This window comes from Cyprinodon variegatus, unplaced genomic scaffold (assembly GCF_000732505.1).
Source record: "Cyprinodon variegatus isolate N-32 unplaced genomic scaffold, C_variegatus-1.0 Scaffold75, whole genome shotgun sequence".
In the NCBI taxonomy this organism is placed as follows: domain Eukaryota; kingdom Metazoa; phylum Chordata; class Actinopteri; order Cyprinodontiformes; family Cyprinodontidae; genus Cyprinodon; species Cyprinodon variegatus.
Window position 1 is genome coordinate 920,055 of NW_015150528.1, and position 21,468 is coordinate 941,522.

The following is a 21,468-nucleotide window of genomic DNA, read 5'->3' on the forward strand; positions in this document are numbered from 1 at the left end:
ACCCCACACTGCTCCCCGGGCGCCGCACGTTGGCATGCACTGCTCCCCAAGGGGATGGGTTAAATGCAGAGAGTTCAATTTGTTGCTCTGTACTTGTTAGAGTGTAATGACAATGAAAAAAAGCTGAAAGAAACAAAACCTATGTGAAAGCAAAGAAGGAAAAAAAAAAGGATACAAGGACATAAATTAGACCAAAATGGAAATTGTTGTCTCTCAGGTGGCAATAAATCCAACTGAAGACTTCAGAAGTAACGGGGCAAAATGTGAGATGGTTGAAGGAGTTTAATTAATAACCGATATTGTAGGGTAAGACTATTAAAGTTGACATTCTTACCTGTAAGAGCTAATTCAGTTGATTAGAATATAAAATTAGCATGAGGGTTTTTATCTGTTGCAGGTTTAAAATTCATTTATGATTTTGGAGAAGGATCCTATGCATTTTTTATTTTATTAAGCTTACTCCCTCCTCTTCACCAACAGTCAGATCAAACTGAGAGCAGGTGCTTACCTTTGCTTACCTTTTGTCAAACCTGTCGTTAGATAACATTCTGAACAAAAGAAACCGACCCTAGCTCAGTGGTCATTTCAAAGCAATTTGAAGTTTTCTCCCAAATAATTTCCCTCAGAAGGAGGCAAAGTACTCCAAGCTGAATATAAATCATCTGTGATTACTAAGCGGAGTTTGTGACCTGTGTAGGTATCGAATGAGTGGCATGCGCAGCTACAATCCTGAGCAGATCATGCTGAGCGCAGCGGTCAGGACGTCCAGCCGAGACATCAACGTCATGAAGGAGAAACTCATCTTCTCAGGTAAGAGTCTTACTGTGGTTTTGTTTAGTCATGCATTTGAGTTCCTGGACTTAAAGCCACCAGTAGCAAAGCACTATGAACCCCTGTCAGTCTGCATGTGTGTGTGATTTGTCGCTGCTCTCCTCGTCTCTTCCATGTCGCAGTTCAACCCCAGTAATGGGTCCCCCTCCAGCATCCTTTGTGTGACGTGTCGCCTGACCATCCTACCTCATCCGTTCTCTTCGCAGGCAGTGACTGTCTCTTTTCCACCCATACATTTTCCATTGCTTTTTAAACCTGTCCGCCCACTTTGCCTGCTGTTTCCCTTTAATCCATGCCTCCATCCTTCCATGTCTGTTCGCCTCCCCAAACCTCCTACTGCAACATAGTGTAGGAGATGTTTTTGTCTAGAGAAGCTCTAGTCCCGGGGAACAAAAGTAAGTCCATGATTTTTGTAGGATTAAAAGGTTGCTGTAGTTATTGCATGCTGACTTTCTTTTTGGTTTTGCTCTGTCGCCCTCTAGAGGTGAGGAACGGTGGCAGCGCTGAGGAGCTATTTGAGGAGCATGGCTTCGACTCCTACACTAATCAGAGCATCAGCCAGTGACTCTCAGCCTGGTTCTCTAGCGTGATGAGAAGTCTCTCCTCTGGCCTACTGATGAACTGTTGTATTAAAAAAAAAAAAAAACATCCAGTTGCTCTGTGTACACTGTAAATAATGTTTCTGTTTCTTCTCACGGACTACAGGTTTATCAAGCTCCTAATTTCAAAATGAATTGTCTAATCTGATGATTTCTCCTTTAGCATCTAAACATTCAGGGCCCCCTTATCTGCTTCTTTACTTAAAGCTAAATTTCCAAAGTGGCGGATTATTATTATTATTATTTGAAGCTCAGTGAAAGTTTTTGCAGCATGATGCTCCTGCCTGTAGTTCAAGAAACGAATATTTATATTTAAAGATATAAACCTGAAACTGTTTACAGATGTCTTGCCTTCTCCTCCAGATGGATTATTCTCACGGTGCATGTAAAGTATTTTGCTACCTATCTGCCTGTCGTACTTATGATCACTTGATCCAAATGTATGAAACTTCTGGACTTTATGTGAGCTGTGCTCCCAGTTAAACCAGAAGAGCAGGTGAAAATGGTTATAGGATTTAGATTCACTGTTTTTGTTGTTTATTTTGATTGTTTCCTTTTGTAACTTCTTCAGTATCATAAGGATTGTGCGTATTTTTATTTTTGGAGGGGGGTTGTTTTTTTGTTTTGTTTTTTACCTTGTGTGCAGTGTTGTGATGAATGTGTAATCAAAAGTAATTTATCAACAAAGTGACACTTTAGTGATTACAGGATGAATAGGCAGGCCTATAGATTTGCTCTCATTCTGTTGTATTTTCATGTTGGGGAAAGATAGTGCATGTAACTGTCGGTGTAAATACTGTTGAACTCGGGGGAACATGGCCGGGAATGTAAAGTGAAGCTCGTTGACGGGATGCTGCAGGTTAAAAGGGGCAGAACATACCAGGAAACTGGTCGCCTTTTGTTTTTATTTTATTACATTGTGTATTAGTGTGCCTGAGAATTAAAGTTGCATTATTCAAACACAGAAGGCGTCATTGGTGTATTTCTCTCTGCTTTGGAGTCCTGACCCCCACACCCCCCCAAAAATTCTTGCATATCTGACCAGAAATAGACTTTCACATTTCTTTGTGCAGATAATCTCCAGAGATTTGTTGTGACATCTAGATGCAAAATTGATTAGTTTTCGTTTGAGGTTTTATGATCACAATCATGCATTTATTTTAATACAATTATTGTAGCTTTTGATGCAATTGTATTGCATTTGTTACTGGCTACTTGAGTCTAAATGTAGTTTGAGGTTAACAACTAAAAGTACATTACCCTTTTCAGTTTTGTTTGTTCATGATCAAGCTGCCTTCGACAATCATCAACACTCTGCTGTAGTATTGGACCAGTTCATTTGTATCAATTTTAATTCAAATATACTGAATGTTCCTTTTCAATTTTTTAATTGTAAAGTGCATGTATGTCACAAATTTCTCCTCAGCCCGTTGCTCCACATGTGGCAATATTCAAGAGGTTCAAAAGCCTCAACTCCATGCCTGGAAATATTTCCTTTGTCACTGTCCTGCAAGACAGGACATCTGATCTCTACATGAGGACAAATGGAAACATTAAGGTTTATTATTTCTTTATTACTCTTTACACTTTCTATTTATTGAAGCATAAAATTATGAACTGGGAGTACCACTGGTGTTGCTGCAGCTTCGTTATTACAAGTATTTGAAACCTGGACACCCTCATGGTATTCCCTAATGATCCCATCTCAAACGCTGCTAAAGTTCACAAAAATTGCAAATAGAAACTATTATGCCATCAACTTACTGATCATGTGCAACTTTCTAAAGGAGATTTATGCATGTATTTCAGTCATGCTCTGTATGAATGTGTGTAGGTAAAATAAAACTGTTTGCCCAATTCTTTAATTCTGTTTAAATCTCCAATATCAAATCTAATGGCAAAGCATTACAAATAAAATATTTCTACAGCAGGCTAACAAGAAATGGAGAAAAGGAAGGAAGAGGTGACATAAATTAAGGGAGAAAAGGATGGACCCAACAGGATGGGAAACAAAATGTTGCTTTCATCCTTATGACCTAAAAAAGTTTAAAGGCAGTACTAGACAGCACGGAAACCCTGGGCACAATCATTCCACTGGAAAACCTACAGTTTGCAGAAATCTTCCAAATCCCCAAAATGAAGGTGGGCATCTTTTAGTGATTGTAGATAAACTTCTCAGTAGATCTTTATGAGCCTTCAAAAGGAAGTTTAACTTCTTCCACTGCATCAGAATTAAGCTAGAATAACAGACGTGTGGGATGCAAGCTGCACAGATGACATTTAAGAATAAAAACTCAAGAATAGATGAAGAATCACATTTTAATATGTGGAAAAGTAGAACACAGCACTTTCCCTTCTTTATCATGTCTGGTTTGATCCTGAAAACCTCCAGTACAAAAATAGCTCTAAGGTCTATAGGGAAATATGAGCTTTACAGGTTTTATACTAAAGCATATTTTACACATTTGTTCTAAACTACATTTGGCACAAAAAAAAGCAGGGAAATGTTACAGAAGGAATGTTGGGTGATTTCTGAGGTCATGTTTTTAAAGGCAAAGCAGACAGTGAAGGTTTGACTAAAGATAAATTAAATGCAGATGGAGCCTAAGTATAGTTCTTAATATGAATGTCTGTAAAACATCTACAAGTATTGTACAAACAAGGCACTGATGAACAACACTTTGGTCACTGTAGGAATGTCAGAACCCAGCTTCAGCATCCACTCCTATGACACGGTGATTTCTTTAAATACAGTTCTATTATTGCACAAAAGTCCAAACAGGTTTGAGTCCTTAAAGTGCATCGATTCTACTTCACATAGTGGCAAGTAACCCATGGCACTAAAAGTAAAGATCCCAAATGGTTCCCTGAAAACCATCAGAACCCTGAAGTTACGACTGAAACTGTCCGCTCTGCAGAGGGGCGTTAAAATAAATGCCTTCATATATTACAGTAAGTTCCAGTGAAATCCATTAAATCCGTTTGTGAAGCGGCAATATGAAGCGAGGCATTTCAAACAGATTGGCAGCTTTCTGAAGGCTCCGACAAAATGGAATAGCGCAGATCTGTAAAAAACTAAAACAAACTCATGAAAAAAAAACAGAATAAATAAATAAATAGAAAAGTTCTGACTGGTATTTAACTGCTCCCTGAATGACGGTTAAGATGCTACAGAGCAGTAAAAACAGACACACCATTTAATCAAACCTGATCAAACTGTTATTACTGCTAGAGCAAAGTGTGCAGCAAAAGCAAATGTTTTGAGTCACTTTGGCTGGAATCATGTTTTGTTTGTCACCGACAATATTTCCCGATGACGGTGGAAGCAGAAAGCTGAATAAGCTTCCAGGCATTCAGAAGATGCTGCTATGTTGCGCTGTTCTCTCCCACAGTAACAGGAATCAGAAGTCCTCTCTCTGACTCTGGATTAGCTGAAGTTCGTCTTTCGCAGGTGTCTGTTGGGGATTTCTATCGCGCTCACCTGCAGCGGCCAGGAGCCGCCCATGATGCCCGCCTGGATGGCCACGCCCGTCACCACAGCCAGGTCAGGGTCCACCGAAGTGTTGGGCTCCTTCTCAAAGTACTCGCTGATCAGCTTTCTGATCCGCGGTATCCTGGTGGAGCCCCCGACCAGAACTATCTCGTCCACGTCCTCTTTCTCGAGGTGGCCCTCAGCCAGCACCGTCTTCACCGGCACCAGGATCTTCTGGAAGAGGTCCTCGTTCAGCTCTTCGAACAGCTCGCGAGTAACCACCGCCTGAAAGCGAACTGAAGGGGGAGCGGGGTCCTCTGAGGCATCGTGGGCGTGAAGGTGCAGCGGAACGTTGATCGAGGCACTGGGGTGGAGGGTGAGGTTGAGTTTGGCAGCTTCCACAGCCTGTCGGAGATGGTGGATGTCCTCCTTGAGGACGGGGGTGATGCCAAACTGCTGCCGGACACGCTCAGTGGTGTACTGGAACAACCGCTGGCTGAAGTCTTGACCTCCCAGCTTGTTATTTCCTATAACAAAAAATGGTTGTTTTTGTAATTTGAGGTGAATTTCTTTTTTCATTCTGCATTTTTTTTTTTAAGTGTGTGTTTTTTGCCTTGTTTCCTATTTGGTTGCTGTGATCTAGTTAAAGGTCTAATACTTCCATTGAAAGAAATAATGTTGCAGTATTACGTATATGTAAAAAGCTTTGAGCTGGTGAAAATAAAATGTTGCAAATTTAAAATAAAAGCTGAATGAGTAATCAGTGCAATTCTGCACACTATTATTATTGAAGCAAATTTAAACATATTGTGATATATATTGTGTATCACGATTATAGCCCATATATATCTTGATATTGGGTTTTCTTCAGCGCTGCCACTGCTCTTCTAAAAACCCACAATTAATAGTTTAGCACCTTTTTCCACCGTCTCCTTTTCTACATCATCTGCTGTATTATCCAACTACTTAACAGCTTTTAATCCATCGACAATGACTTCTGACATGTTTTGTTATTTTTCTTCTGCACATGCTGGTCACTTCTGAGATAACTTGTTAATAAATAAATAAAATAATACCGGTCAAAAAAAAAAAAAACATTTTACATTATGACCCTCAGTGTGAAAGTAGCCTATGTTTCAAGGCATTTTCCTGTCTGAATAAAGGATTAAACAGCAACAAAAAATATTTTTTATAAAACTTTATCAGCTTTAAGCTGAATGTTTTTGTGAACCCATTTACCTGCCATTGCCCTGGTTAGAAACATGCCTCCCTGTTTGTTGAGCAGAGACACATCCAGTGTGCCCCCCCCAAGGTCCACCACCAGCACATTGAACACGTCCACTTTGTGCAGGCCGTAGGCCATGGCTGCAGCCGTGGGCTCGTTGATCACGCGCAGGATCTCCAAACCTGTCAAGTCATGCCGAGAAAAGGTGGTGTTGCAATTTTAAGTAACGTTAAGATTGGAGATTAAACCAGACTCATACGGCCCTTTTTTAATCTTCCGCACAGAAATAAAGCAAGGAGGTGCCCTGTGTGACTCTGAAGCCTCCTTCTAAAGCAGCTCACCTGCTAGGTTAGCAGCTCGGACGGTGTAATTCCTCTGCCTCTCGTCGAACTCTGCAGGCACAGAGATGACGGCCTTTTGGATGGGTACTCCCAGCTGCCGCTCTGCCATCTTCTTTAACCTCATCAGCAGCCTAGAGCCGATAAACTCTGGGCTCACTGTAAAGGTGTGGTTAGTGGAGATCACAAATTCTGCACTTCCGTTGTTGTTTATCACCTGAAGGACAAAGCAAAGGGGGGGGAGGAGGAAAATAAGGTTTTAGAGAAAAAAGCAGAAGCAGTTTTCGGAACTAAAGTCATCTTGACGATGATATGGACGATAAAAGGCCGTTTCTTCAGTACAGTTTGACACTAATTTATCTGATAATGACTTGCAAAACAAAATTATGCCATCATAATGCCATGTTGTTTTATACTTCATATTTTGCTTCGATTGGATTTTATTAGATAAACCAATTAAAAAAAGCACAGAAATGAAGCGTGAGAGTAAAAACATTTTCCAATTCCTAAATCTTTATAGATTAAAAAACAGAAAATGAAAAGAGAGCCTGAGAAAAGCATCCCCACATTATGATGCTACCACCACCATTTTCCAAATAATAATAATTCAACTTTATTTATCTCACATTAGGGAAATTTACCCCTGCATTTAACCCATTCCCTCTGAGGAGCAGTGGGCTGAACAGATGCTCCCCCAAATTAAATATGCTACTGTGATAACAGACAGTTTGACCCACCTGGAACGGGTACCTGGTGCTCTCCTGCTCCAGGAGTCCAGCTTCAAAAATCTTCCCAATGAATCTCTTGGAATCGTAGACGGTGTTCTGGGGGTTGCTGTCCGCCACATCCATGGCTTCGTACCCGGCTAACACCGCGGTGTTGGTGAAGGAAACGGCGCTAGGGATGCTCTTCCTCCCCTCCTCATCCTCTATCACCTCCACCTTCCCGCTGCCAGGGAGGAAGACCCCCACTGAGCAGAAGGTGGTGCCCAGGTCCAGGCCGATAACTTTGGGTTTTGGGGGAGGCAAATACTGCTGGCCCAGATACCCGGCCAGAAACAGGGCCAGAATTACCGAACCTAAAGCACCGAAACCGAAATTAATCACAAGTTAACCAAGAGGCTAAACTTCTGATGCGTTTGAGCTTGTAAAACGGTTAACTATGAAACTTACCGATCATGGAAATCTCCCCGGACATCGTTACAAACAGCTAAAGCTTACTGCGGAGTCCAAAAATGTCGCTGAAATGGAAACACCGGCTTCAACTAGTTGATGTAGAGAACTAAAATACACGTCAACGTTCCATCACTAGCTATGGGTTGTGGGTAATGTAGTCAAAATGTATTACCAACTGCTAGGAGTACAGTTCAGCTCGTGGTAGCTTTCGACTACAAGTTCCACCATAACTGCTGCAGAGAAATAAAATACGACCACAGCTTCCGTGTTCTCGGCCAATCAGATACAGAAATAAGAGTCGTAGGCAATATTTGCATTTACAAAACCTCGGGAATAAGAGTTTCGTCATCTTTATATCCGTTAGCTGACAAATATGGACATATACAAAAACTATGTTGTGACATGTCAAAATTCTGTTTTTTTATTCAGCAAAATGCTAAAGTTAACGTGATGTAAGGAACTGTCTTGTTGCAGAATGAGGCTGTCTGTTTTTAAATATTTCTTTTTTCCTACGTTTTGTATGTTTACATTGGTTGTAATATTACTGCCTGTTTATTTATTTATTCATTCATCTCTGTTGTTTTGCAATATCTAAGTTTATAATATATGTTGTCTTCTCTTTTTTTATGTTAGAAAGAAAAGTGGTGATTCCTACTTCAAAATGTAAGTAATTTTTTGTTCAAAAAAAAAAAAAAAAAGAAAAGGAAATGAGACTTTCAACTTAAAACTACTTTTTCATTCTGTTGTCTTTTTTGAGGGGTGGGGGTTTCTTTTTGTATGTCTTTGTATTTGCTTAAATATTGAATATGTTAAATCGCCTTTCAATCACTACTTTGACTGTTCTGAGCATGCCAAATATGTCACACAGTGTACACATTTAAATTTAAGTATTTGATTTTCTCTGTACGTACCTGTGCACTCTAACATTGCTGATCACACAATGGATTCATTTACAATCTTTTATGACCTGGAGTTTTTCATTGAAAAGGGAACATTTTTCAAAGATATGGATTCTTTTTTCCAGAGAAAAAAGTAAACAGGATGTCTCTACATTTTCTATTTACAGGTTAAAAAAAATTCGAGGTAAATTTAAATTTGATGAACTAGCCAGAAATAATTTTTTTGTTATATATGTATTTAGTCTGCAAGTTTAACAATTTTTCAGTTTTAATGTTTAAAAAACAATAATACAATTTTATTGTCCCATGGAAAGCAGTGTTTTCCATTTTAAGTCAAATCTAGAATATTACACATATAAGACGATTATGTTCTTTATTTTACTTATTTTTTATTCTGACAGGCACCTTACAGTAAAAGTGTAAAAATATATATTAAAAATGTTAAAAACGACAATATTTTAGAATTTTAAATATGTATTTCTATTATTATTATTATTATTTATTTTGTGATTATTGGCTCACCATCACAAAGGATGTTGATGATTGGGTAATTAAAAAATGGTCACACAAGGGTACCTTAGAAAAAATTTGTTAGAATAACATAATATTGAAGAGTTAAAAGATAAACAATAAAATACAGGGCAGTAGGCCATAAATATATTTTCGGTTGGTAAAGACTGATGGAGAAGTAGCGCCCCCTGCTGTCTGATCAAGGGTACTACCCACAAGTCACATAATTTTTACCAGTGTGACATTTGTGTCAAAAGTAAAAATGAAGGCGTGATTGGTAAAGTTGAATTTGTGACTCACAGCAGCAGATTCGTGCAGATGTATTCATTAATTTGTATTTGTGTTAAGGATATTTTTGGACACCTTGCTATTTTGCTAGTTCTCACAGAAATCATGGAGGGGACTGAAACTGTCACTGTAGAGACTCTGAGAGATACAATCTAAATAATATATAAAGAAATCACAATGTATGATTTTTTTAAAACTGCTTATTTGTATGATACAGCTGCAAATAAGTATTTGAACACCTATCTATCCGCAAGAATTCTGACCCTCAAAGACCTGTTAGTCTGCCTTCAAAACATCCACCTCCACTACATTGATTATCTTAAATTAGATGCACCTGTTTGAGGTCATTAGCTGCATAAAGACACCTGTTCAACCCATACAACCAATAAGAACCCTATTACTTACATGACCAAAACCAAAGAGCTGCCAAAATACACTAGAGACAAAATTGTACCCTTCCACAAGGCTGGAAAGGGCTACAGGGAAATTGCCAAGCAGCTTGGTGAAAAAAGACCCACTGTTAGACCAATCATTAGAAAATGGAAGAAGCTAAACATGACTGTCAATCTTTCTTGGACTGAGGCTCCATGCAAGATCTCACCGTGTGGGGCCTCAATGATCCTAAGAAAGGTGAGAAATCAGCCCAGAACTACTCGGAAGGAGCAGGAGAATGACCTGAAAAGAGCTGGGACCACTGTTTCCAAGGTTACCGTTGGTAATACACTGTATTATACAGCTATAATAGACAAATAGTAAAAAAAATTATATATTGTGGTTTCTGATTTTATTTTCTTTCATATTATATCTCACAGTGGACATGCACCCACAATGATAATTTCAGATGGCAATGGCTAAGCGGGAGAACTTGCTAAATAGAAGGGTGTTCAAATACTCTCCTCCAATATATATATATATATATATATATATATATATATATATAACATGAAACTACCAGCATAATGTTTACTTAGCCAACATTATTTTAAGGTTGAGATGGGATCCTTCTGCACTAGACATGTTCCTCCATAAGGATGTGCTGTTTCACTGTGTATTTATCTTTTACCAGGAGACTTGATGATTGTTGATATTAATGGCCTTTATTTTTCTAATGCTCACATTTTGACATTAGGTTTAAAACACTTTTGGAAAAAAATTTCTAAGGAACATTGGTAATTTCTCAGCCACTGGTTGTAACTAAGGCATTAGTATTAGGCATTAGTAAGGAAAAAACTTTGTTTCCTGTGGGAGAAATTTTATCCTGGAAGACAGGAAAATGCAAAACTACAACAGATACAAACTGAATTCCAAACAGAATAGTCGCATAATCTGGTGTACCACTACCTTGTCCCATACTGGTATATTTAATGTGTTCAACTACCGGCTGAAGCGTCAATCAACCCTGGGAAGTTTGGTCCTTGTACATGAAACTTGATTGAAAATTTTTTATGGAGTAAAATTGTATAAGGAGATGTCAAGGGGGTAAGAAAGAGGCAATATGAACTAAGGGGAATGAGAAATTAGACAGAGACAAGAAAGAACGCATTAAAACAGAGAATATACAAAAACAGCAAAAAATAGACAACACAGAAGATATGCAGTAACCCCTATAAGTGTTTTTCCACACCTGTTTGAGATGAGAGGAACACAAAACAGAGAGCATAACAGCTAAAATTCGACAACACACAACCAAAGTAAACATCAAATAAAGCTTCAAGAGCAGTAGGTATCCCTTAGATATCCGTGTGTCGAAGGCAAAACCTATGGTGATTACACAATATATCTGTAGCTGCAGCTGACTATTTAGTATCACTGTGTATCTGTGAAAACCTGGAACCGAATTCCAGTGTTACGTATGCATGTGCATGCTCAAGTCTACAGGATTTACAAAGCTTCTTCTGAAGAAAAATCAAAAGCAGGTGGGGGTGGCCAAAGAATCGCTTTACAGAGCCTCTGGATTGATTACGAGGAGATATGAACCCATGATATCCAGATCACTGTGACAGAAGGAGGGCAGACATAGGGATGGCTGCATCCACCAGCGCAGGGCAGACAAGAGCACCCAGATCCCGACCCCCGAAGTCCAAACCCCAACCATAGAGGAAATAGTTCCTAGGTTCCACTGCCACGCCAAAGGTGAACCCAACTGAGAACCCAGAGGTTCGAGATCCAGGGGTACAGCACCCCCCCAGGTGGAGTCCCCCCAGGTCCACAAGGCCCAAGCAAGGCCTGACAGCCACCAGTAATTTGACAGCGCCCACTGAAGTGCCCAACCCAGCACCTAACGAACCATCGGCTTGCCAGCTGACAAAGGCTACGTTCACACTGTAGGCCTTGATGCTCAATTCTGATTTTTTTTGTGAAATCCGATTTTTTTTTGCGTTTCCGTTCACATTTCCAAATATATGTGACTTGTATGTGATCTCATGTGTGAACTGCAAGCATACAATGCAAGTGTCCCGCATGCGCAGTAGAGGACGCAGTGACATCACAGGCCAGCATGCTCTGTGTTTACAGAAGTAAACATGGATGGTAGTGCCGGAGCGCATCTAGTGATGTTTCCCAACCATAAAAACACAATCTTTTCCAGATGGTTAAACATAAATACTGCTCTGCTCATCATCATCTGCCATCCACAAGTAGACTATTCATCCAGTCATATTTACCAGATCCATCCCTTACATCCATACAGGTATATACCAGCACTCAACAGAGACATACACAGAGGCAGACACTAAACATATTCTTACACTCCTCATACATACACTATTCTACTGGGTCTGGGGGCCAAGCTCCCTAGGGGGAATAAGTTATGTGTAGGAAGGGGACAGACAACAAAATGAGGGGCTGGGACGAGGCGTAGCAGGAACACAGGGAATTAAGATATTTTTTCTTTTGTTTTATTTCTTATCAGCAGACCTATTCTTGTTGGTTTTCAGAAAACCCCATCTGGGATGTCTAAATGTGTCCCTGTTCTGTCATCCTCCTTCTGTGGTCACCCCAAAGACAGCACACCCGGAAAAAAGACCAACAACGTGGTTTACGCCGTTCAGTGTACTGAAGAGTGCACAGACCTGCACATTGTAGAGACCAAGCAACCGCTGCACAAGTGCATGGCTCAGCACAGAAGGGCCAACTCCTAAGGACAGGACTTAACGGTTCAGCTACACCTAAAGGCTAAAGGGCACTCGTTTGAGGACAGCAACGTCCATATTCCTGCAAAGGAAGAGATGGTTTGAAAGAGGCGTTAAGCAAGCCAGCTTTGTCAACCTGGAAAAACAGAGGAGGTAAAGGTGATCACAGACATAACCTTTCACCCACCTACAAAGCACTTTTAGGAACAATACCCAGAAGATTCCCCTCACATCCGCCCTTACCTGACTCACATTTAAATGAGGCATGTCACCGAAAACTTTCTGAGGAAGGAGTAAACGACCCATCAGAACCCCCCATCTGACCTTCTTGGCCAATCTAGAGGGAGGGATCAAAGCCACCTTTTGTCCGCCCTAATTATTTGTTAGACCTACAGTATATTAATCTCAGCCCCACTACCCCACCAGTAGTTAGAAGAGAAGACACCTTTTAGATGAGAGGCAAAATGTCTTCTAGAAAACTTCACATCTAGTTGCCTAAATTGAACTTTTTCAAGCATGATATAAATGCATCAGAAGTCACTGGTTTTCGAACCTGCTGTTTTTCCATAACCTGTAGTGGATACTTTAACCCATCTCTTTGTGAGATTCATTTAGAATGATGATCATTGGAAAGAGGAAATAAAATATAAGTTTTGTCTTTATCGTTTAGCACTAATTGAACAGTTATCTTCTGAAAAGTATTCTCTTCTAGCAAACTAACCAATTTTGTCATTGCTTCTATGACCAGCAGGGCTTGTGGGGACCGAAGGCTGTTCCCAATGTGGTGAACCTCCATTTTTTATTCTGGGGAATCAGTCCAGAGGTATGGTGTAAATTAACTTTTATGTTAGGGTTAGGCATGGCTTAAGTAAGGTCTTAATATTGGTTGAAATATTAATATAATACTCTATAATACTTAACTGATTCTTTGGAATCAGTTAAGTATTATAGAGATGGATTTTATTGAATATTATTAAATATTAAATCCTGAGCAACTATTATTCACCCAGTGTTTGAGTAGTTTTGTTTACATAGCCGTTATTTGAGTAATTTATTAGGTGGCAAATTTTTACTTAATTTCACAATACTATGTTGAGGCAGTGACTCTTACTCCACCCACGTCTGCATGTAATTTAGGTTCCCCCTCAGTCACGGGTTACACCTAAATACAGAAAAGTGGGGGGAAAATCGTGCTTTGAAGTCCTGGAAAAAATGATGTAAAGCTAATTATGGAAATGTTACTAATTGGGAAACATTCTTTCATTTTTGAGGGGAAACATATTTTAAAGCTTTCCTCTTGTCTTTGAACGTTGCAATATTGTTGAGTTCTATTCGCCATATTAAAAAAAAAAAAACATATTTTGGTTGCTTTTAAACACCTGCAACCACTACAAACCTACACTACATCTCCCCTGCCTTTTCCTGCTATGATTAATACTAGGATTCATAGTAATAATTAATGATACAATATTAATGCAGTCAGTCATTATAACTATTATTTCGATTAAATTATCAAAAGTTCAATAATAATAATAATTAATAACAATTATGTTTTGTGTTTTAAAATCAGAAAGCAAGCTACAGGAAAAGTGAATCACAAGTTCATATAGTATAGGTAACTGTTTTATTTATTTATATACAGACAGTTTTGAAATTAGATAAATACAGATGTCTTAAGTAGCGTATTGGGTTTACTCTTTTACAGATACATAAACACACTCTCTCATTCAAAGTCTTGCTCAGAAATAAAACACTTGTTAATATGTACAGTGTATATATATATATATATATATATATATATATATATATATATATATATATATATATATATATATATATATATATATGCCATCATCCAAACATCTTCACTCGAACCACTACATACAGAGGAAAGAAAAACTGAGAGGGGAAATATAAAAGTGATGCATCTGTGATAAATAAAGGCTTTAAGAATTGCAAAGAAAATATTGGATCATTTGGAATGTAATAAATATAACTGACTCAAATTAATACTGTAATTTGTTTAAAATCTAAATCAACAAACTTTGGAACATTTACTTTTATAAAGCAACAAAAGGATGAGATGATATTTAGCATTTTGGCGACATTATCCTCCTTAAGTGACCTTTGAAGGAGTTCTCACGTTATACAAACTTCGAGTCAGAGCAGGGGGTGTAAACATTACATGTTGAGAGGATTCTTATAATTCATCAGCAGAATCATTGTGAAACTGTGCGATAAGACGAGCGCCTCATGCATCCCCTGTGTCTACAGGCTGCTCTACGTCCTCCTTAGTGTCCGAACACTCTGACGGGATGAAGCAGCCTGAGTCTCTGGGACAGTCGCTGTCTTCTTCTTGCTGGGAGGATTTGTGCTCCTCTGCATTGCTCGTATCATCACCTGCATCCGCAAATAAAAACAAATTAGTGAAAAAACATGTTAGAGATAACGTTTTCTGCCCACATAGGAGGAGATAACAACTGTGGCAAGTGAGTGGAAACTGATCGCTAATCTCTAACTTTTCATTTGAGCTTTTTCTCAGTAGAAACAATTCTTTTTCAAATTAAAAAAAAATAAATACCCCGAAATTATGTTGATTGGACTTTGACTGAAGAAAGATCCAAATAAAAACTTCTCACGACCAAGTAGAAAATGCATCAGCTATCCTATCCCCCTTTTGCTTCTTTTTTTTCTTCTTCTCAAACAGGGACCATTCCTCCACTTTTTAGTTTGTCAGAAGCTCCTATAATCCCCCTGACCACAGCGCTAACCTAATGGAGCACAGCTTGATTAAATTAGTGCCCTCTCATCCACATCAGCAGGCTTGGCAGGGTCATTTCTGCAGCAGCCGCCATCTGTTGGGGCTCAATCTCTCACCCAAACAAACATACAAACAAACAACCAGCAGCAGCTTCCAGTCTGCTTCATTCACATCTTCTCTGCATCACATTCAATGCATCTCCATCAGGATGCCACGACCCCCCACTAGTGAATGTTCTAGTTCTCTGATTCAGCAGTGAGTGCAAGTTCAGCTCTCATTCAAAGCTGGGCGATAATCAGCCCTCCTGGCTTGAGATGGCAGATTACAGGAACACCTTCTGTCCTGTTAAGCACTTTCTGTCTGACTGACAGGAAATCACCGGTAAGCTGTGTGCAGAGTGGCACGCAGGCCGGGGCATGGTCTAAGCTAGAGATGATTAAAACATGGAATTTTTTTTAGTTCTTCTCCCGAAACAAAACAGTTTCTGATAAGGTAATGAGAACCTTGGTGTCGTGCAAAGGCTGGTCAAAGGCATAAACACTGAAACTGCATGAACTCTTGCTTGTTTTCCAAACATACTAAATATATTTGAATCATTGCCTTGTAGATTTACACTATTTTTTTCTCTTTTTTTACAGCTCAGTAAAAAAAGCTTTTTCTAATTAAGAAGTAGTTTCTCCTTATTCTATGTTAGTAAGTCTAATTACTGTAAATTTCACCTTTAACAAGCTAAGATTGTTAAAACCAAAACACTAAAGGGAGAAAATCTTAGAATTACCTTTGATAATTCATCCCTATGACTCTTATGCTCTAGAACTGCAAGGTTACCGGCGATGTTGTTGAGCTCTATGGTGACTGTGTAAACAAAATTTTTATCAACAGGAATAAAAGAAACCAGCCGGTTGCTGATTTCAATACGGTTTTTGCCATCCCCAAATCATCTTTTTTTTTATTTCTTTTTATTCTTAAATAACCAGTATAGATGGATGTCTTATAATGCTGTCAACATTTCCAGGTCAATATTTTTACAATTTGCTGCACATTTATTTTAAGCCTCCTTTTTTGTCTTGAATAGTATATGTGGCGCCGCCCTCATGCCTAACTGTAGTACTGCATTTGATTTTTGATTCACTGCTGGTTTTAGCTCCAAACTTTGTAACATCAACCAAAAAACTGACGTCAGCAGCTGAGGTATAAAAGCACCTCTGTCTAATACATGGCACTGTAGAGGGTTTGAGTTGCGCTGTCGCTAAACTTCTTAATGATTTTCAGGTTTGCGATTTATTAGCTTAGCGTTCAGTTATTTATTTTGCATTTATTTACTGTGGACAACCTAGACCACGTCCAGCCCTCACATCCCACAGATTCCCTGGTCTGCCAGGCGTCACCTCCTTTACCTGCAGTTTTCAAACATTGGATGTGGGTGGAGAAAGGCTCTGAAGGTTAGGAGGTCTTTAAGATCAGTGAGTCATGTTGAGGTGATGAATGCGTGGGCTGCTCCTGACCTTCTACATAGCGGCACTCGGCTGCGGCCAGAAGCTTTCGCCTGTGTTCGGGGTCCTTGACATTCAGCTCTATCAGGTGCTTCTCCTGCAGGTGCAGCAGGTCCTCTACTGTCTGGTAGCCATTCAGCAGCAGGGCAGAGGCGTACTCCTGAAACAAAACAAGCAATTGAAGGGATATTTCAAAGGGAGCTTATAAGGAGTTTGCAGATGATAACCCAAATGACTTCTTTAGCATAAATCCAGATTAGTTAGTTAGTACTAAAGTCTAAAACAAATTGATAGTCTGAGGCAAATCCATAAGGCAAACCTCTGACATTTACACATTTTAGTTTATTACACTTATTATAATCGGGGGCCCTCAATTGTACTTTATGATGAAGTACTAATCGAGGGCATGGTATTGATACGGTAGTGAGAAGGAGAACAGTAAATACACATTCATAATCTGTTCTCAAAACATGTTTCATACCCAAGGATTGCTGTGAGTAAGTATTAGTTTCTGTTAACTATTTATAAATGGTCATGGTTAAAAGATTCATAAGATTTTTCACATCAGGGTTGTTCTAAAAACGGTATGTTGCTAAGGCTAGCTAGAAGCCTGGTCGTTTTATGTGACTTTCGTCAAACGTGTAAATATCTGTAGCATGAGTGAACAGTCATCCGATGCAAACCTAACAAAGGTTCAAAGATTCATAAAAAATCCTTTCTTTAAGCTGCAATGAGTAGGAGTACTTTTAATGTGGTAAACGTTTGCTTTGGTCTCACAGTTTCAGCCTCAGGGACAAAGACATAAGAAATCTCTTTATTATGCAATTAGGAAAGTTTAAAAATCTAGATTTATATTAAATAAGGTGGTTAATGGAGTCATTTGCTTCCTAAACCTTTTTGACAGCCATGGAAATTCCAAAAAACTCCTTTAATGTCTTTGTGATTTAAATTAAAAGTTGTGAGATCAAGCTTTGATTTGACTTGTTTCTGAAAAGTCTGGTTTAATCTCCTAAAATAAAAATCCATAATTTAGTTTTGGCTCATCATAACAAACTTCCTTAGAACCTGTCCTAACCTCTAGGTTCAGCCGCTCCAGTAACTCCAGCAGTGTTTTGGGTCGTGGCCTCCTGCACAGCTTCTGCTGTCTGATCTTTGGGGTTTCCTCCTCTGCCTCCTTTTCCTTCTCCTCCTCCAAAACATCCACGTAGATAAACTTAAAGTTCCCCACTTTGTTGTTGAGCATGCCAGTCCAGATGCCCATCGGAGGCTTGCTGATAATGTGGATGATGTCACCAGCCTGTAAAATACCAGTTAAGATCAGAAAGTTATTTTCTGTTCCAGTCTCAACATCTGTTGGTCAAAACTGGAGAATTTAACAGGAATCTACCTTCAGCTTCAGTGAGTCTGTATCATACGGACTGGGAACGAAATCGGTGTGGACCCGAGCCCGACCACAGAACTGGCCCTGATAAGAGCCGTCCTCCTCCAGCTTCAGACTGTCTCTCTGACCGGAGCCGTTGGACTCGCTGGTGATGCCACCTGAAAGGGAAAACACATGATTAAAACACAGCTCCGGTTCTTAAGCATCATGGTATGATGATCAGATGCAGACACTCACTGGAGGAGCTCTGGCCGCTGCAAAGACTCTCCAATGAGTTGCTTGTCTTTGCAGAGCTTTTTTCCACCTGTGGACTGCTGTCTGTTTCTGCCTCTGGGTCTTTGTCTGTGTCATCCCCCTGGATCAAACCGAATGACAAAAGAAATCAGAAGGAGCTCAGAGTAGAAACACTCTAAAATGATCACATAAAGACAGAGGTTGTGCAACTGTTCTCATCTCATAATCTGCGTGACAGTGAAACTTGCGGAAAGAGGATTTTTTTTTTCTCTAGTTTTGCGAAGGTCAGAATAAAAAGCTGCATTTTACTGTTGACAAGGTTGGCGTCACGCGTGAGGATGTGGGTTTGTACGAGATGAGGATGATAAAAAACACTGCAGGGCTGCGTAAATGCTGCAGGTATGAGGGGGTTTTTTGGTTATGTGTCAGCTGAACCCCTAATATACATGAAATCAAAGGCATCTTAGCTAGTGAAAGTTAGTTAAAAGTGACTCACTGTCTCCTCTGAAAGAGACTTGATGTGCTTTCTGCCCATTTTTCTCCTCATGGTTAGTGAGATCTCTTTCATCTTTTTGCCGAGCCCTGCTGATCTTGCAGGGTCTGGACTATCAGACTCTTCTCTGACCTGCGAAGGTTAAGGTGAACAGACAAAAAACGGAAATTTAACAAACCACTTGTGTTTCTGGTCCTTAAACACACATTACTTTCCTGATTGAAAAGAATGACTTGCAAATAAAAAAAAAAGCTGTGCAATAATATCTATATCTATATTTTTTCTGTATTATTATTATTATTACGGTTTAAAATATGACTGCAGAGAAAAACAAAGTCGTCCACCAACCGTGTTTGTCCCATTTTCCTCTGTTTTGGCATGTGAAGAGTGGTGTCTGAGGCCCTCGAATCTGCCAAAGCTCGTAGAACGCTAAAAGAAAAAAACAAACAAACCTGTTTGTGAATCTATTTCCTATGATTGTCTGGCTAGCAAAAGGCTGGATTATTTTTTTAAAGATATGCATATAAAACATTTAGGTTTTTCTTTTTACATCATTTGTTTTTACGTGTTCCTTTGAAGAAGCATTTGCAGATTTAAAACAAACAGTTGTTCATACAGTCTCTGGCCCTCCCAATTTTTCATAAAACTAATAGTCATCATAATCTCTTCCAAAACTATCCCGCTGGCACACATCATCCCCTGACCACAGCACCAAAATAATTATATAAATGATTAATCCTTGAAAATCCTGGTTAAATATGAGCTCTACCCTCCTAGACAGCCGTCCGGGAGATTGAGTTAACAACGGATTGAAACTGCTTAGATCTGTGCAGCGATGACATGAGCAGAACAAATTGTTTTCACAAAGGACCCATTCTTAAAATCTGTTTGTCAATAATTGTTCACATCTTGATTTGACAGCAAAACAGACAATGCTTGATTGTAAATACATTTTTTAAGGGTGAGATAAAAATTGCACTGGAAGAAATGTAAATCTAAATAAGTCATTTTTTTTTTTTTTTAATAAGTGTATTTTGACTTGAATTGAGGAGGTAAGTGAGACACTTTGCCAATGGAATAAGACAATTTACATTTCAAAGGAGAAAAACTAATTGTATTTTCTTATTTAAAGTGAATATTATCTAATTATTTTATTTGAGTAAAAGTACTCATTCCATTGGCAAATCATCTTATTTACCTACTCAAAAAAAGGGTAATACACTTGATTTAAGAAACGTTGACTTATTTCTAGATCTTTTTTTGCAGTGTGTTATTAAGTTGATGTAAAAGTAGATTTTTACTCATTTTTACTCATGATGTTCCACCAGCATTCTAAGCAAGGTTTAGTGTGTTTAACCTACCTTTGGTTTGTTGCTCCTTGCTTTGTCTGACACATTTGATGCTGCTCTTTGTAACATTTTCAGCTGTTTGTTTTCTTGCTGTTGCAGCCAGTCCCTGCTCTTTTCTCGCCTTCACCTCACTGATCTGACAACGATGTGTTAACTAACTCTCAGACTGACTGGCTGATGAGCTGACTAGTCCACTTCCTCACAAAACACAGGATGTGAGGCAACTGGCTGTGTCTTTTGCTGCAGTATCGCTTTGAAAGGGAAAAATACAAATGCTTAAGTGTGCATTTTGTGGCCGTCTTAAAAAACACAACAGCGAAGCACTTCCAGGAACAGCTCAGTTTAGGGTTTGTAATTGAAATGTTGTTTGATATCATCTCCGACAGTTTAATGAGAATGATGTTACATCACATCAGCAAGCAGTGTAGAGTAGCTGCGGTTAATCCAGGCAGTGCTGGGTCAGTAATTTCAATGAGTAAAAGCCAGTCACGTAACTTTGCTGGTCATTTTGGTAATAATGGGATTATTCCCTCGGTGCCAATAAATCTCAGGCAATATCATTTCAGTGAAGGTGAAAGTAAAAAAATATAAGAAAATGTAGAAAAAAAATAAAATCCTGAAAATATCCCTTTTTCATCAACAATGAGGAAGTGGATTATGGTAAATGATGCATGAGTTACAAATCATTTCTTCATGTGGGGTGAGGACTTTAGAGGAAGTGCTCACGTATGACAGAGGAACAGCTCAAAGTGGCAACTTTGTCATGTTGAAACAATTTCCGGTTTCTCTGACAGCAGGTATCATATCCTAGCTTGGAAACAAATTAGATGCACAATCCTGATTTCAGTTGCTAGTTTCAAATGATTAAATTTAACCAAACAGAAGGACCTTCTGCTGAATGCAAGACAGCTTGCATTTTACAAAGGAATCGGCATCTGTCAGTAACCGGGGATTTGTTCCTGTGTTAAGTTGCAGCTGGTTTCATTTGATCGCTTACACAAAAGGAAATTCCACAGACAAAGCTGGGGCCTAATCCAGCTGCCCTCAACCATTGAACCTCTGGCTATTCAGATTAGGATTTCTTATCTAAGATGTCTCAGACTTCTTGCTCCATTTTGATGCAATTGTTCATCTTTCTGCAAAATGGGAAACACTTTACTATCTGCTCTGAGTAAAATTATCTGAATTATTCAATCTTTCTGTACCTTTAAAGATCAAATAAATGACCATGACTTTAAAGCTAGCATTTACAAAAAAAGTCAGGATGTAGACGCAGAAAAATGGAACAA

At 39.1% G+C, this 21,468-nt stretch overlaps 3 protein-coding genes across 6 annotated transcripts in view; 1 reads left to right on the top strand and 2 right to left on the bottom strand.

The window, feature by feature from the left end:
- Positions 1-2,388, top strand: part of LOC107083498 (glycerophosphodiester phosphodiesterase domain-containing protein 5-like) — a 47,160-nt gene extending 44,772 nt beyond the window's left edge. For 2 of the 4 annotated variants that reach the window (XR_001481183.1, XR_001481184.1), the window contains 3 exons: positions 698-810; positions 954-1,226; positions 1,314-2,388. Coding sequence is in view for 2 of the 4 variants with exons in the window: in XM_015372794.1 (XP_015228280.1) it covers positions 698-810; positions 1,314-1,396 (196 nt within the window). In the remaining 2 variants the exon portion in view is untranslated. The remainder of the gene's footprint in view (positions 1-697; positions 811-953; positions 1,227-1,313) is intronic. The other 2 variants (XM_015372794.1, XM_015372795.1) reach the window with 1 other exon arrangement.
- Positions 2,389-3,741: 1,353 nt separating this feature from the next.
- hspa13 (heat shock protein family A (Hsp70) member 13) lies at positions 3,742-7,662 on the bottom strand. The gene is made up of 5 exons (XM_015372686.1): positions 7,638-7,662; positions 7,203-7,543; positions 6,469-6,682; positions 6,142-6,309; positions 3,742-5,429 (listed from the first exon to the last, which is right to left on the bottom strand). Exons 1-5 carry the CDS (start codon positions 7,660-7,662, stop codon positions 4,858-4,860), a joined length of 1,320 nt encoding a protein of 439 aa, XP_015228172.1. The 3' UTR covers positions 3,742-4,857.
- A 6,655-nt stretch (positions 7,663-14,317) lies between these two features.
- samsn1 (SAM domain, SH3 domain and nuclear localization signals 1) lies at positions 14,318-20,379 on the bottom strand. The gene is made up of 8 exons (XM_015372699.1): positions 20,192-20,379; positions 19,179-19,259; positions 18,834-18,962; positions 18,341-18,458; positions 18,110-18,261; positions 17,798-18,019; positions 16,735-16,882; positions 14,318-14,868 (listed from the first exon to the last, which is right to left on the bottom strand). The coding sequence occupies exons 1-8, from the start codon at positions 20,246-20,248 to the stop codon at positions 14,720-14,722; spliced, it is 1,056 nt and encodes a 351-aa protein (XP_015228185.1). The 5' UTR covers positions 20,249-20,379; the 3' UTR covers positions 14,318-14,719.
- Between the last annotated feature and the right edge of the window lie 1,089 nt (positions 20,380-21,468).